The 17,230-nt window shown below is 35.3% G+C and overlaps 3 protein-coding genes across 4 annotated transcripts; 1 reads left to right on the top strand and 2 right to left on the bottom strand.

The window, feature by feature from the left end:
- Window positions 1–816: 816 nt before the first annotated feature.
- On the bottom strand, window positions 817–2,980 carry LOC100248290 (scarecrow-like protein 32). Its single transcript, XM_002275384.4, has one exon. It carries the CDS (start codon window positions 2,619–2,621, stop codon window positions 1,284–1,286), a length of 1,338 nt encoding a protein of 445 aa, XP_002275420.1. The 5' UTR covers window positions 2,622–2,980; the 3' UTR covers window positions 817–1,283.
- A 6,751-nt stretch (window positions 2,981–9,731) lies between these two features.
- On the top strand, window positions 9,732–10,660 carry LOC100253416 (uncharacterized). The gene is made up of 2 exons (XM_002281257.4): window positions 9,732–10,160; window positions 10,474–10,660. The coding sequence occupies exons 1-2, from the start codon at window positions 9,868–9,870 to the stop codon at window positions 10,529–10,531; spliced, it is 351 nt and encodes a 116-aa protein (XP_002281293.1). The 5' UTR covers window positions 9,732–9,867; the 3' UTR covers window positions 10,532–10,660.
- A 926-nt stretch (window positions 10,661–11,586) lies between these two features.
- LOC100258551 (uncharacterized) lies at window positions 11,587–16,882 on the bottom strand. Of its 2 annotated transcripts, none has more exons than XM_010659040.3 (6): window positions 16,648–16,882; window positions 15,156–16,047; window positions 14,879–15,066; window positions 12,815–12,857; window positions 12,482–12,549; window positions 11,587–12,297 (listed from the first exon to the last, which is right to left on the bottom strand). In XM_010659040.3, exons 1-6 carry the CDS (start codon window positions 16,746–16,748, stop codon window positions 11,817–11,819), a joined length of 1,773 nt encoding a protein of 590 aa, XP_010657342.1. In that variant the 5' UTR covers window positions 16,749–16,882; the 3' UTR covers window positions 11,587–11,816. The 2 variants fall into 2 exon arrangements, with proteins under 2 accessions (XP_010657342.1, XP_002275372.3); XM_002275336.5 differs by having other exon boundaries at window positions 12,821–12,857; window positions 16,648–16,881.
- Window positions 16,883–17,230: the final 348 nt, after the last annotated feature.

Below are 17,230 nucleotides of genomic sequence, written 5' to 3'. Positions count from 1 at the left end.
AATATTTTGCCATGGGATTAACTTATCTCATGTGAAAATGATGAAAAAAAAAATTAATAATATATCTCACCATTTATCCATTCTATATTTGATTAAACATGAATAAGTGATGAAGTGATGGGATAACTTATCCTATCTCATTACCATCCAAACATAAAATATGATATAATATTCCCTCTTTTATCCTATCTCATACTATATCGGACGAACCAAACATGATCTTCATGTTCAAATACACCAGGAGGTTGAAGCATAATAATTAACCACCTGTACATGAAGTTATTAACAGACAATTCAACAATGTATGTCAAACAAGTAAAAAAAAAAAAGTGAAAGTGTTGAAATTTCCAGTGAGATGAATGAGAAATGAATCTTTATTTTCCCGAGAAAATTTTGGACTGATGTACCCAGTATATATAAACCAAAAATCTCCTATTGTTTTAGCTTTTACCCTCTGCTAGCTTCATGTCCTACTAAACCAATAGCTTTTACCCTCTGCAGCTTCATGTCCTAGTAAACCAAAACTAGTTATCTTTTGTTAGATGTGGACTCAACTATCACGATTTTCTTCCTTCTGCTACATCATGTCAGCTGTACATGGTGGGCATGAAGAGGACTCTTCATAAAATTAAAGGTAACGTGTTGCTTACTATTTCTCCTATACCAAAATTTTCTAAGGTACTGTCATTTCTGAATTTGTTTTTTTGTATGTATTGGTAACTAAAAAATGTTGCACTCTAAGTTCACTCAAATCCAAACTTTCCGGTATTTAGAAGATTGTTTGATGTAGGGAAAGAATAAGGGGGACTTGGAGAATTTGAACAATAGCTAGTGTGATTAAGACTAATAAGAGCAAGTGGGTTACTTTCAGATTTCCAGAAACAAAGTGAGAGTTTTTGTCTCATACAGAGAAGGTATGTACAATTTCTCTCTTTGCCTTACATGTGATGACAGCAAGAGATCGATTAGGAGACAAAGGTGATGAAATGGAGTTATTTTGGAGAAGTTGCCCTTGTCCTTCTTGTCTGGTGCCCCATTTGCAGCCTTTTGACAAAGGAAAAATAAATTAAAAAAAAAAAAGGAAGAAAGAAAAGAAAAGCAACCAAGTTTTGTCACTGCCCTTGATTTGGATCTTTTGGACCACGCTCAGAAGATAAAAATCAAAAGTCCCATGTCATGGTAGGCCCAGTAAAGCCATGCCCTAACTAGCTAGATGTGAGATACTTGAAGGGCACTGTCCCCTTTAATCTTAGGGAACTTAATTAGGTCACAACCCTTTGTGATTAATCCTCAAGCCCACTTGGGAACCAAGCTGTCGCAAAGATTGAATTGTGACCTTTCCATGTGAGCACCAGCATATCCTCTTCTCTCTTCATTCCCCACCCGCTCGCATGTTCATCTAGTAGGAACTTCACTTCCCTCACCGTCTCTTCGCAAAATGGTATACTCAGGAATCCGGAGCTCTTCATTCTTTGTGATAATTTGGGACCGGACTCGAGCCTTTCGATCCTCTGAAGCCCTTCGTAGGTGATGATGTCTTCGATTTTATGGCCTATATCGGCCTCATACTCTATTCTTTGGTGGTTGTCCTTGGGGAGGAATGTCTCCAAGGCATCAAATGGGATCCAAAAGTAATTGAAGCAAGTAGTGATCCTAGAAGTGAGACTTGATGCACCCAAATCAGCATCCTCGTCCACCACAACTAGAATTCGAGGGTTAAGGCCTTTGATTACTTCGAGGAAGGTGTCACGCAAAGAAACATTTTGAGCCCTTCCCTTTTGGTCATCCGGCAAATATCGTAGCCAATTTTGGCAATTGACTACTAAAGCCTCATCATCCCTAAGGTCAAGCATGGAAGCATTCAAATGATTTAAGAGTGATTCAGAGTAGAGACTAGAGGATTCTCTAGATATCATTTCACCCATTGTTGATGATGATGAGTCCTCAATCACATTGAATTCAAAAGGGACATCCCTGAACTTAGCGAAATTCGCCAAACGGAGGCCGACTTCTTCACTCGACACATTAAGTAAAGGAGGGACCGGTGGCCTGAAAGACGGTACAGTGATTCGGAGCGAAGGAGGCCCCTCAGGCCTCTTTGCCAACGCGTCGATGAGAGTAGGCCACTGCATACAGTGAGTGATGCTGAAATCCAAGATGTGAACTCTTGGGCACCCTTGAATTGCATTAAATATGGTACTATTTGCTGCACAAAATCCAAACCTGTGCCAAGGGATTAGATCAACATACTCGGCGAGCTCAGTCACAGTCATCAGCCTCCTCTGAAGACCACTGCTGCCACTGAAGTTCATAGCTGTAGTAGGGCAAACCCTGGAAGCCCTGGAGATGAGAGCTCTTAAGAACCAAGAGGCCAGCCTCTGGTTAGGGTCACCCATAGAAGAAGCCACGTTGTTAAGCACCCACATCACTTGTTGAGCCAAAGTCACATCGTTGCTCTCTAAGGCACTTGCGCAGTGGAGCAGAAGCTTCTCTATGCATGCTCCATCAAGGCTGCCAAGGCATCCTCTGAGTGCACCTGATAGAGAATTTTGAGGGGTGTTGAAGAGACTACTGTTTTGTAGAGAAATGGGTGGAGGGTTCCCTCTTAGCTCAGCTTTCATGGCTGCAGCCTTGATGACTGAGAATACCCAAAAAATAATTAGGGTTTTGTCCCTTCTACGTGCATGGAGGGCCTGGTATCTCCGGGGAAGACAGCAATCCGATCGGTTTCATGACACGCGTCAAATCGATATTGGTGGTTAGGATTGAATAGCTAGGGTATTATCTGATTGCAGATTTGACCTTGCAAGCTGAAGAAAATATGAGGCCTTGGATGTTGGAAATCAGAACATGGGACATGGTTTTGGTGTTAAATTTTTGTGCATGTCTGAGAGAGAGAGAGAGAGAGAGAGAGGAAGAGAAAGAGAGAGAGTTGAGAGCTAGTTTATCTTCTAGTATGGACTAGGAACCGTATATTATATATATAGATATATAAATATATACTAAGAAAGGTCCTTTGTGGAATAATATTAATCAAGATACTATCTATCCAAAATTTGTAATGAAATGAACCTTTATCATTCTAAAATGACAAGAGTACCTGCTGAGTTTCATCTTATCCGTCTCGATTTGCTGCCTTTTCCTCATCAGATGAGTCCAAATTTCCTTCTGCAAATCATTGAATAAACTCCAACCTAGCCTAAAATCCATGGAACTAGTGGGAGGCCCATTACCCACGGAAGAATGAGCCTTGGGGTACTTTTCACATCCCTATACTGGAGTCCACTTAGGTTAGTCTCAATCCCAGCCATGTCTAGTTAGGGTTCTTTGATTGAGTACACATGTGAAATTTGAACTATTATGTACTATGGATCCACTTGAGTACTCATTATTGAAACCAAGTCCTTGGACCATGCTTCATCATGTCAATTACTGTATTATTCCAAAATCATTACTTGGAGCTTTTCTAAGCAATTTTGGCCTATTGTTCTTCACTTCTCAATCTCATTTTCTGCACCCAAAGCGAATAAATGGCGTCTTCGCTCATTTGATTGCCTAAGAGTAGGTCAAGGAAGCTGTCTTAGCCGGCCACTACTTTGTCGAATTTGTGTTCATGCAACGCGATATCATTAGTTTAATTCATTTGGTTTTCTCATTGAGCTTAATGATTGATTGCTACATTTCATTCCCATCCTCCCACATACATGTAATATTTGGTTGCTTCTGCCATGTAATGCCACAGCATAAGACAAATAGCCCTCTTCCCTCGAGGACCAAGCTGGTTATTTCACTAAAATTAATGTCACTCCATGCATTCGTTAAGATCACCGAATATTATAATAAACTTTCAAAACTTTGTTTTTTTCCAATCAAAGCTTGCAATGGTGAATATAGTAACCAAATTCAGAGAAATTGTACCAACATGGATGATCAAATTAGGGTTATGTTGGAACTCCAAGGTTTTGTCATTTCAATGGAAATCCTATTTGTAGGCGTCGTCATCGCTGGTGCCAAATAGGGTTTCACTATGGGTTCCCCAAGACTTCAAATTTAGAATAAAGCCATAAAAGGCCATGCAGATATAAAGCTACACTATTTCTCTTGTTCCTCATAGGTACCAATGTGCAAGCGATCACAGGCAAGCTTTAGCAGTCTTAAGGCCTCAACTACAATCTCTATAAACAAAATCATTTAAGAAGTTAAGGTGATGTTTGTTTTTTTACTTAATTCTAAATAGAACATTAATGCTTAATAGTGTTAAATATTAGGTTATTTGTTTTTATAGTATTTTATTTTTATTAAGTAATAAAAAGTATAAAAAAAACCAATATGTTATTTTTTTTGTTTAGAAAAAGCTACATATTTTGATTTTTTAAACTTTAATAAAAAATTTATAATAAGTTATGAAAAAATAGAAAAATAAGCAATCTAAATTTTGAAAACAAATTACAAGTTTTCAGCAAAAAACTAAAAAAACAAACACCACTTAGGTAATTAATCAAACGTGTAATGTTTTTGTTTAAATTAAATGACCCCCAAAATGTATGGACTACGCTTCTCCTCTCATGGACAGAAACGAACACAGAAATGAGATGGACCAACATGCCTTCACAATTATTTTTCACTGCAAAGCTGTGTGGTCTGCTGCATATGAAGACATGTCATTGTCACTTTTCCTAGAACAATCCAACCAAATCTTCTGATTTTGATTACACATTTCTTCACATGTAAAAGGAAACCCCTAGCTAGTCTCTCCACAGTATTCATAGAACCTCTGCAACATATGCAGCTTTAACATTTGAAAAAGAAAAAGATAGAGCACCACCTCCTAACACATGAACATGTACAATTGAGATTAATTGGTTCTAAGTCATCTTAGTTTAATTTGTTTTAAATTAATAGTGAGAAAGTGTAATTACTCACTCCCCATCGTGTAGATATTGCTACCCTTGAGCTTGAACCTCTCAGGACTTCAAAATGCATCTACATGAAGTTCTTGTCGTATGCTATGTGAGATAATTAACATCTATAACAACATAGTCTCTCGCATAAATATAACTTAATTTAAACTCAAACTAACTATCATTTGAAGTGATGTGAGCCTTAGCTCCAAAGAGGATAATATTCAGGCACGGAGGAGGCTGATGATTACAGAAATGATTAATATCAATCACCCATAGAAAGAATCTTTACTCGAAATAGAGAGGAAGCCCATGAAAAAACAAAACCCAAAACACTTGGATACAGCTTTGTTTTATTTCGTGGTGATTTGAGGACTTGTATATATATATACATATATATCTATACAATGACAGCATCTATATGTACAAGGACAGCTTCTATGCCACGTGAAACAATGCGATCCAAAGCTTGTTTACTATAAAATATATACACTAATCAATAAGCTTAGCATAGTAATTTTCGCCTAAACTTTGGTATGCAGTCAGATTAATCACTATCTTCTTGTCATTAATACAATATCAATCAAGAAATGAACAGATAGTACTCGCACCCCTCTGATCATAAATATGCTACTTGATTTTGTTATGGTGTAGGTTTGAATGTTTTTTAGACACATTTCAACCCTAAAATAATGGTCTTGGGGCCTTTGTTTATGCAGAAGTACTGTATCATATAAACTAAGTACTGAGAGTTATTGTTGCTTGATATTACCCCAGATTCAATGATTAAGCTTGGATTTTACTTCAAGAATTAATAGAGGCTTATAATAACACATCATCACTTAGTATCAAAGCTAATCAGAAGCTTAGTAATTATTTCAAAACCTAGGTGGGTGTTGTTGAGGAAATCTTGGAAAGAAACTATTTTCATGGTCCTACCCAAGTTTTTCAATCTGCTAGTACTCAAACTCTCCTAATTTAGAGCTCTTTGTGTTGAAACTAAATACACTGTCAAGTTCTTTCATCGGTAAGAATTAAGAAAGAGCTAGCTGATTAGACAACCTCAAGTCAGCTTGAGCCCATGGTTGTTCTTTGAGAGCCCAATCCCAAAAGCTTCACGGCCATGGGCTCAACACTACCCAAAATTCAACAAATGTCCAAAAACCATCTAAGGTGTCACCATCTTTTTTTGGAGATATCATGAGGCTTGGCTTTGAAGATTATTTTAGTTCATTGTTTGCAACTAATCTTTTATTTTGAGAGCATGGAGTGTAATGGGAACCACTATTACTTTACAGTTTTAATGATCATTATCCATTGATGAGAATAACACTGTGAGTAGACCTCAATGGAATGGGAAGGATGAGATGAGTATTGGGTGCTCCTCCAGCTCAGGCAACAATTAGAGAATTGACCATGAAGGGACATTCATCTGTTTCTCTTTCCAGGTGGATAAGATCAGATAAGGAAACAAAAATCTCCAACAAATTGACACCTTTAATTGCCTCTCATTAACCCAATAATCAATCTTAATTGACTTCGCGCAAAACAGAAGAAAACCCATAATGTTGAACCTCATTTGGTATGCACAACTGCATAAAATACCATTGAAAAAAGGGGTCATAACTGGTAAGGTGGGAGTAAACTGGCTAAGTACATAATGTGGAAATAATACCAAACAGTGTGATGTGCCATACATTCAATCCAACCTAGTCATGTGTCATAGGCATAGCTTGGACCCATTTTCAATTTGTATACTTCAGTATGAACAAATCATTCCCAATTCTTGGTGGGTTTTGCTAGTCAACATGGATTCATTGCAACTCATCTTAAACTTCCAATCAATGCACCCATTTTGCAATAATGAGGTTATACCTATATAATGGTGTAAGAAATAAGTCTTAATTGGTGATATAATTTTAATATAAGTGTTATGTGGAATATCGCAAAAATGGTTAATCCTTTTTCGTAAACATCAATTAGTTTTTAGATGATCAAATGGTTAACACTCCAATGTTATCGAAAGCATAAAAACATCTTTCGTTCGAGTCACAATAATAAGAAGCTTGATAGTACAAACATGGTGCATAAACCTTGGCCCAACACTTTGTCATGTTGCATGGAGTTGTGGACCTAACCCAACGCTTTATATATAGCAATTATATTCAACAAATTATAATATAAAAATTATTTTATTATTTCATAATTCTCATTTTAAAGTGACAAAAAAAAATTATAATATCTTAGGGGAGTCAGTTGAAAATCAAAATCACTTAAATTTGCATTTGTCAATTATGTTTAGTACCCTCTCACACAAGTAACAGTGATTGACATGGAATATGACATAACACAACCTCTTGGGAAAATCCCATTTCCTCCACAGAGTGCATGCCCTTCAATTCCACTTAATTGGGATTCATCACTTCGGAAAGCAACTCAACAAATGGATATTTCAATTCCAAGGTGCTTTGCTGGCTCTCATGTCTGGGAAAATTTTAGAGAGACCATCACAACTTTCCCTTCAAAGTTATGTCCACTGTTCTAGCATTTTCTCAGAATAATTGAGGTGGTTGGTTGCCTTGGAGTTGGTTTACTTTTCCTTCTAGTCTTAATGGGGAGGAAGAATTTTCTGGACATCATATTTTCCTAGCTAGCAGTGTTGGTGGTTGAAATGAATTCTTGGAAATGTACTTGCCATTGTGAATGTGTTGTAATTCTAGATTTTTCTTATCATTCATGTCCCACTTATTACACATCAGCAAGGTCCCATCAATATAATAATGGCCATAGTGTAAAAGAGAATTATATATATAAATTATTCTAAAATTATATGATATAAATAGTTTAAATAATTTAATTGAGAAATAAAATGGTTACTTTGATAATATTTTCGAAAATAATATTAATTATTTTAAGAATAAAATTTTCTTCAAAATCATAGATATGAAAAATGGTTTTTTTTTTGTTAAAATTATTTTTTGATTTCCTAAAACACTTTACAAAAGATAAATGAAAATTAACATTTTACATTTGTTTTAAAAATTAATATCTTTTTCAAATAGATTCTCAAAAAAAAAAAACTATTTTCTACCAAAAACTTATTTTTTGAATTAAAAAACATTGTTGAAAGATACCAAAAGAAATTATTGTAATAAAATAAAAATAAATTAGGATGAAGGGGAATTTGAACTATTAATCACTATTTTTTTTATATTATTTTTTATCTTTATCATCTATTTATTTGTTACGATTAATTCTATTTACACCCTTCAGATTTGGTATAAATATAAAATCATCATGATTTCAAATTTTGTTAGTTAATACCTTTATAAATTTATTTTATTTATTAAATTTATTTTTAAAGGGATTTTAGGGGGGTGTATTTAATAATTCTCTAAAAAAGGTAAAATTTTATTTTCTAAAAACAATTTTTAATTAATGAAATTAAGATAGGGCAATTTCATTATCATGGTTTTACTCATGGACTTTAGTCTAGGATTAAATGATGGCATTGTCTTTCAATTATTTTCATATTCAAATGGAATTTTGTTTGCCCCTACATTTTGGCCATTTTTGGGTAGGTCACAATATCTTTATCAAAGCTTTTAACAAGGGCCCTCTGGTACACTAAAATTCAACCCTAATTTTGATGAACTCATGAGGCAGTCCACTTGACATGTAGGCTGAATTTGTTTTAGGCCACTTCACCATTGACCATTTACCTATATGAAATGAAACTTAGTTAGCTATTATATCACTTTTCTTAGGACCCAATCATTGTCATTCACATGGGTTACCCTACTAAAATTCCCAACCCCTACCACACCCCCCCCCCCCCCCCCCAAAAAAAAAAAAAAAAAAAAAAAAAAAAAAGGACACCCATGTCATTTAATTGTTAATTCCCTTTTAATTAATGTTTTTTTTTCTTTTTTAAACACAATCTGATTTCAAAAATGAAAATGAGAAATTTCTTTAAATTTAATTAAAATTTTAAAAATCATTAATTTTTTTAAATAAATCATTTTAACATATAGTTTCCATACATGCATTATGGGTGGGTAGGGTACAAATATGATGAAGTTTTTGTACAATATGGATGTTGCCCACAGATTTATAAGATTGGCACCATGGTTTTAGGACATAAAATAATGTTTATTTCTCATTGTTAAAAAAAAATAAAAATGAAAATGAAAAATTCAATTTTAAATTTGATTTTGATAGAAAATAAAGATTGTTAATAAAAATTATAAAAAGAAATTAGTATATTTTCAAGTTTTCTTATTTATATTTAATAAAATTAGGAGGGCTAGGAAACAAAGGAAAATATTACACCCCAATCCAACTTTTATTTTATTTTTATTTTTATTTTTATTTTTTTATATAAAATATGACATAAAAGTGTATAATATGTAAATAATTATCCTTTTATTTATTATTAGTAATATTTCTATTTTCTGTTTTCCTCCTTTTATTTATTTCATAAAATTGTCAAATACCTGAATAAATAATTTTTTTTCCTTTTTCATCTACCCTAATAGTTTTTTTATTTTCTTATAATTATAAAAAATATACTTACCTCAGCACAATTTTTTTTGAAAAATAAATGGCCAATTAATTCTTCCCAAATTCCCAACATATTGAAATCAATTAAATATTTCAATTAATTTGAGAACAGTTTTTTTTTTTTTTTTTTCTAAAAATAATCATTAACATCATAAATACATAGCCTCAGAGACAAATAAGAGTCCGAAACGTGGCTAATTGCAAAGACTTCAGTGTCGTAACTGTAGAGTTTAACAGTCCCAGACTTACAGTTTCAGCATATATGGACAGTCCTCGAAAACCCACGTCAGACCAACCCTCTATCTCCTCCATAAATGCTCTCCTCGAAGCCTCTGATATATAAAGCCTGGACCCAAGTAAACTTGGCTTCACAAAACAATCGCTTCCGAAATCAGCCCTTTCAATGAAGTTCTTCTCGGAACTGGGGTCGTGCTGCCGAGCTCCAGCGCCGGAGCCGGAGACAGAGGTCTCGTCGGGGCTGCTGACAAACGTGGGTCGTGTGTCGGGCCCGAAAAGCAGCACTAAAAGGCGCTCCTCTGGGCAGTGGAGGCCGGGGCTTTCAATGATTTCGGAAGACGGCGTCGCTTCGGCGGCGGAGAGAAGGCGTGAGAGGGTGGCGGGATCTGAGAAGAAGGCGTCTCAGGAAGGTGGATCGAGGGGCAGGGTTCGCCGGACTAGCGACAGCGAGGAGTACAGGTGAATTGGCTGCTCTGCTGACCCGATATTTCGGGTTTCGGTTTTTGCTTTCTTCGAAAAAAGGAGACGACAATGACCCGGCCTTTTTTGAAAAGAAGGTTTCCATTTAAAAAAATAAAAAATAAAAAATAAATTCTGAAACATGCTTCTGTTGTTTTCAAAATGTTTTTTGGAAACAAAAATTATGAGCTTCTCTCTTCAGGGGACTTGATTTTTGAAAATTTATTTTCAAAATAATTCCCAGAAATTATTATTTTCATATTATATTATAAATATTTCTTACTGATTAATTTTTTATTTTTATTTTTTTCAGTAAATTGCAGCTCCAGATGATCATTCCGGCTTTCTCGCCAACGCCATTCTTGTTTTGAGTTTTTTTTTTCTTTTCTTTTGGCTTTTATTTTTATGTTTTTATGTTTTTTTTTCCTTTTTTTTATGTTGTTCATCACAATCTTGTACATTGATATTCCAAATAATGAAAGTGAATATTATCAAGCTTACAATATGTATGCTAAATTTGATTCTTAGAGCGGGGTGTAAAAAATAAAATTAATTGATTATTTAAATATAAATATATTATTATTCATTATTTATTTAAGGGGAAGAAGAATTTTTTATTTTTTATTGGTGAAAATCAATGCTAAAATGTTATTATATTATTTACGGATTTTTAAATTATTTAATTTGTGTGATTACATATAAAATTAGTTAGAAATTTATGATATCCAAATTATTTAATTTTTACCTAAAAAGATTAAATAAGTTAAATAATTTTTAAATAAGGTATAAAAATAATTTATTTACTTAAATTTTTTTTCTTGATTGTTTTTATTTTTATTTATTTTTTATTTTAGTATCATTTTCCCCTTAATATAACAATCCCATGACCTTAACTTGATCATCTCATATGAAAATCAAAATTTCAAATTTGGTATCTAATTTGTAGACAAAACATCGAGGGGATTTAAGAGGTCTGACAAATTAGTTCTAAAAGTTATCATTTGAGTAACTTACAATTCTCCCTGACATGAAACTCTCATAACTCGAATCCATGACATTTGACTATAATTTCAGTTTTTGGATCAAATTTTTGGTATCTCATCAAATCAATTGGCATTCAAAAATAATAAAATAAACCTTTGATGACATTCTTGTCACACTCATTTAAATGCTTAAAGAGTAATATTATTATTCCTCCACATATGGTGTTATTTTCTTCCCATCGTATTTCCCTTAAATATTCCAAAACAAACGTAGTCTCGGTGGATCGATTATCTTAACTCACAATGCTATATATATTAATTTAATTGTAAAAGAAAATAATTATATATATACAAAAGCTTACAAGTTTATTTGAATTGCACCCTTATTCGAAAACTTACTTTAAAGTTAGACCTGAAAAATTCGAATTATGAGGAAAAAGAGAAACAAAGAAAATAAAATCAGGTTTGATTGATGTTGGAATGTTGAGACTTGAGAGCAAGTTGTTTGTAGTATGTTCAAACATGGAAGTATCAGGCAACCACAATGACGGCATCAGACTATACAGTAAAGAGCCGCAAACACTAGTCTTATTCCTAGGTAAGCAGCTGTGTAAATGAGTAATGGCTGTTTTTGATAAGGGGAAACACCCATATTCATCCAAACTCAGCTTCTTCAGTAACCGTTGATCTTGATATGATGCCTGGAGTTATCCGTCAGCCTAGAAAACGGCACTTGGTTCCGCCCCGGCGAGGCCGTTTGGCTGGAAAATTGGTCATCTGTGTTGGGAGTCGAGGCAGATCTTGAGTATGCTTGGGCCAGCTCTAGTGCAGAAGACACTTTCCCGCGATGGGTCACTGAACCATTCGGCTCAGGGTGGTTAGGTTGCTGAATAGGATTGTGCCGAGTTGCTGGTTTGGATCTATGATCTCGCTGCTGTGGCTGCCTCTCAGCTTCCCTGCTGTTGTTCCTCCAGTTCTCGTTCCACCAACTCTTCCTCTGAATATCTGGTTTTGCAGTCTCCATCCACTGGTCCTTCCTATCCAAATCCCGCCCAAGCCTCCTTTCAGAAGTGTGAGTACTGGTTCCTTTGCTATGTCGAGCAGCTGGAACAGAATGGTCCCATGATGCTTCAACCTTGGGCGAGTCGTTGGCCCTTCACATGCCAATGATAATTTATTAAGACGGGTTTTCTATTACAACATGCTTGAAGTTGTAGACAAATGAAAGATGCAGCTGAACTGATGCGAGAACTAAAATACTTCATCGAATTCATCTATCGGTTATGTGCACATGTGCATCACCGAGAATGAGAATAATTCAGCATAGAAGACTAATACCTATTCGGTGTATGTCTGAGGTTGACATTACAAGTTGCAAGATCATCAATGCCTCGCTCCTTCAGAACCTGGGGAGGACAAGCAACATGTGGAAGTTGAAATCAGATGCGGGTTCCAAAGTAACATTGTTGGAAGGATACAATATTTCTGTCCTAGAGACTAGGTTGATCACAGAAACCACCATATTTTAATTTTCCATCTTGAACAGAGAGCCATAAAGACCCAAAAATAAAGACATTGAAACTTGAAGCTATTAGCCAAGGAATGATGTAAGAACAAGCGACTGATTCAATTAATCAAACTTCAGAATGCAGAAAAAGGACAATTTCTGACATGTACCAGTTCCCTTGGACGAGCGCCACCAAACACTGTTTTCCTGCATCAGTTGCAGATGACATTGTGAGTTAATCAATGGTTTGAATAAGAAGAAATATCATTTGATAAACACATATATCTACTTGGCAGAGAGAGGCGTTCAGTATCAATTCATTGCAATCTCCTAGAAAAAATTGAGTATGACTGTATGACAATAAGAATTACATTGCTTTACCCCTTCCATAAGTTGATCAATTCAGACGTCTAAACTAAATACAGTATCGATCTATTCCAACTACAAAACCCACAAGTTGCTTTACTGAAAAGGTGGTTGCAGTATTAACACTCTGGGTTGTAACAACCACAGCAGGGGAGTATGATTACAATTCCCTCCTCAGTACCAAAGGATAGGACGATTCATGAAAGGGGGCTACAGCTAAGTCAGGCATCACTTCATTTTTTTCCTTCTCTTCATCCTTCATGGTTGGCATGTCTCTTCTTATTTCAGATCCTTAATAACACATACATGGATTCCTTGTTTTTTTCATATCCTCATCATCCTAGTAGGCATGTGATCCATGGCTCCCGAAACAAGGATCTGTGAAAAGAATCTACAAGCTAACAAAACTTCTAGGATCAGCCTTTTGGTGTACCAAGCATACACAACAAAGCAGCATTCTCATGCTTTGCAAGTGCCGCCAGTAGTTTAATATTAAAAGCTTAAATGTTTAATCAAACTATTAACATCAATTCTCCACACACATCAAAGGGAAAGTTCTACCAGCCCCAAAACATTTTTTTCAAATCTTGTTCCCATTTTCTTTAGATCTAGCAAAAAGTAAAATGTTTCAAGTCATGTACAAACTAAAAGTTTATTCTCACAACATAGACACCAGTAGTAGCCAAAGTTTTTAGAACCGGACCGGTTATTGAATTGGAAAAGTTACCGATTTATGGTTCACTGGTCAGACCGGCAATTGAACCGGTGATGTCATAAATATATAATGTATGAATTATTAAAATTTAAAATAATTATAAAAATAAAAATAATAATTTATATATTATTTAAAATTTAAAATTTTATTTAAAAATAAAAAATTAGTTTCAAATTAGAAATTTAAATTAAAATCATAATTTTAATTTAAAATTTATTTTTAAATTAAAAACTTATTTTAAAATAAAAAATTTATTTAAAATTGTAATGTTTTCATTAATTTAAATTAAAATCATAAGTTCTAAAAATCATAAAGTAAAAAAATAATAAATATAAAAGAAAATAAATAATAATGAGATGAGGTAAAAAATAAAAAAATACATGGAAAGGAAGGGAGGAGAGGGGCGGCCAAAAAGGGGAAGAAGGTGGGGGAGGGGTTTTCGTTGCGTGGGTTCTACTGATGGGAGGGGTTGTTAGAAAAAAAAAATGGTTCGCCAGTCAGACCGTAGGTTCAACCGGTCTAATTTTGGTCTGATTACTTTTTGGCCCAATTGACCTGATCGGTATCGACCGACAGTCTGGTCTGATTTTTAAAACCATGGTAGTAGATAAACAACTTTCTTTCCAGTCCAAGTAAATCAGTCAAACCTCAAAGTTGAATAGATTGAGTAGATGAACAGCAGAGGATGGTAAAATACTGGCAAAATATGATAGGTATAACATGGCTAAAGCAAGAAAGGGCTACAAATTGACCAAATAATCAACCCAAGCTCCAACCATGTTTCAGAAACTAGTTGGCCATTGTAGTAGTTTAAAGTAAAGGAGATGACTTATGACCGACTAGCTTTGAATCTAGATTTTCTAGATCAGCAAGTGCAAATCTCTACCTCCATTAACAGATTAGGTGGCTAACCAAAGTTACAAGCCAAAAATCTGCAGATAGAAAAGTCACGTGTATACAAAATTATAAAGTTAAAATAATATATAAGATCTCCACAAAATCTACACAAGTGAATGCAGATGAATCGAATCCTCAGTTCTCTGTACTTCATGCATTGAACTAATAATAAAGGAAGAAAAAATAAGCTTACACTAAAAAAAAAAGTGAAAGAAAAAAGGAAAATGAAACATTTGAGTAGTTTACCAACCTTTCTCTTTCAAGACTTTCTTCTGAATTTTCAAGAGGCAGGGAGCGGGGCATCAAGTTAAGTTTGGGACGCTCAACTGGTCGATTCCCATCAACAGAACCTGAAAATCCTGGTTTTGGAGGATCTGTGTTTCCATGTACTCTGTTCACAGTTACAACTTTTCCAGACTCCATGGGTTGTTGATAACCCTAAATTTAATCAAATGAAAATTGATCATTAATCAACTAATGCACAATTTCAAAATGCATATTCAAGAAACAGCCAGCCAACATTATACCTGCTTATGATCCTTTTCCAAAGTCTCCATTGGTTTAGATCTTGGAAGTAGCTTTAACTTAGGTGGTCCTGATACTTCTGTGGCCACTGCTGCTTGAATTTGAGACTCACCAAAATTAGCTTCAGTCAGGATCTCTTCTGTATCCACCTTAGGCCTTCCCCTCTCATAACTTGGTGATATCTTTGCTGTACTCCCAATTCTATCTTCAGCAATCCAACTCCTTTCTGCATGAGTTTCCCATGCATCATCATAACTACCCCTTTCATTAACCAAACCCACACCACCTGATATGTCATTATCCTTTGAATAGAGTAAATGTGGAAGAAGCTCAATGGGATTTTTTGACTGCCACATTCCCGAAGCAACTTTCTCAAGAGCACTAGCTTTAGCAAATTTAGAAGAAGGCACAGGCTCAGTGACGCCCATAACCTCTTTTCTCACCGCCCAAGCATTAGGCTGAGAATTGGTAACATTTTGGCCATCATCACCAGTTGATATTTGTGAATTAATGCCAACAGAAGTTGCTCCTCCTATTCTTACCGGGGAAGAGCTTGGAGCTAAACTTGGAGATTGCAACACGGAATGCAATACCTGTCTTTCAGACACCCTCCCAGTGGGCAAAGGGTCTGGCTTCCAATCTAGCGGACTTGGAGGACCCAACCGAATGCCTTCATCGCTGAAAGTCCTGCGTGGACCTGATGCACCATCTAATGGCTTGCGCTCATCCTCATCGAAATTTCTACCTATGTGTGCCGGTTGAGAGAAAAAAGAACCCTTCTCATCAAATTTCCTCACTGCATCCGATGATCCAGGTCGTGAACGGTTCTCTGATCTTCCCGAATTGTTTCCCCAAGCTCCTGAAATCTGACGCTCAGAGCCAGACCTTGCAATTCTGAATCAATGATTGAGCAAAGTTTCTAACATTCATTCTTAAAGCTAATATTTCCGATCATCAAACATATTCAACAGGAGTTCGAATTGAGACTCAAACTTTCAGAGTTAAATCAAAATTTAAAGTAAAAACACATTATCAAAATTCAAAGCTAAAAGCACATAGAATCAACACAAAGAAAATGATGAAACTCAATTTTAAAAACATATGAATGAATTCGTTCATCCATAAATATAGAGAGAGACCACTCAAGCTTCTGATATCCGCCTGTGAGAATCAGACTCCCCGACTCTGAACCAATCGTTAACTAAAGCGTTTTCAACATTCGATTCAAAAATCGAATTAAGAATGCAACATTATCCCAAACAAATTATCAGAATTCACAGACAAATTTGCAAAATCTCCCAAATTATCAGAACTATTTATACCGGAAATGGATTCATTCAGACGTATATATACACCATTAAACTCAGTTTTGAATGAATTAATCCAAAATTGAGTTAAAACACACACAATCAACACATAGAAAATGATCAAACTCAATTTAACACGAGATCAACAAAAAAAAAAGGATTAATCTATATAGAGGGGGAGACGTACGCGCCAGGAGCAGAAGGAAGGGGAAGATCGGAGGGAATGGAGCCGCCGTGGAAGGCTTTGAGGGACATGGTGGATCCGGTGAAAGCCTTCTTCTTCGACATTTTCTCTCTCTGGCTTCTCTCTAGAACCTGCTATGCGGTGGAAGAAGACGATGATGACGCAAAACGGCGACGTTTTGCAGAGATTCTCTGCCTTGTCGGATATTACGTCATACGATTCAAGCTGCCTTTGTTGGGTTCAAGTTCCAAATTTGCTCTTACATTTTACATTATTTACCATTTGGTTGTCCAACAAATGTTGCATCCACGCGCACATATTGAGAGTGAACGCACGGCCCAGTGATAGAAGAGTTCCATTCACTGTAATTTGCCAGTGTATGCAGACTCCGTGAAAGCCCGTGGGTTTCTTCTTATACAATGGTGATGGTTTTTCGCCTTCGGCGGGACGCTACATAATACTCCCCCCTCTATATAAAAAACATAAAAATGATTATTTTTGGAAATAAATGTGTGAGTTTTATAATTTTAATTATTTTTATCTAATATATAAATATAAATTATCATTTTTGATTGGACACTAATTC

This window comes from Vitis vinifera, chromosome 12, assembly GCF_030704535.1.
Source record: "Vitis vinifera cultivar Pinot Noir 40024 chromosome 12, ASM3070453v1".
NCBI lineage: Eukaryota > Viridiplantae > Streptophyta > Magnoliopsida > Vitales > Vitaceae > Vitis > Vitis vinifera.
The sequence above is the reverse complement of the archived record's forward strand: the minus strand, read 5'-3'. Positions and strand labels throughout refer to the sequence as shown.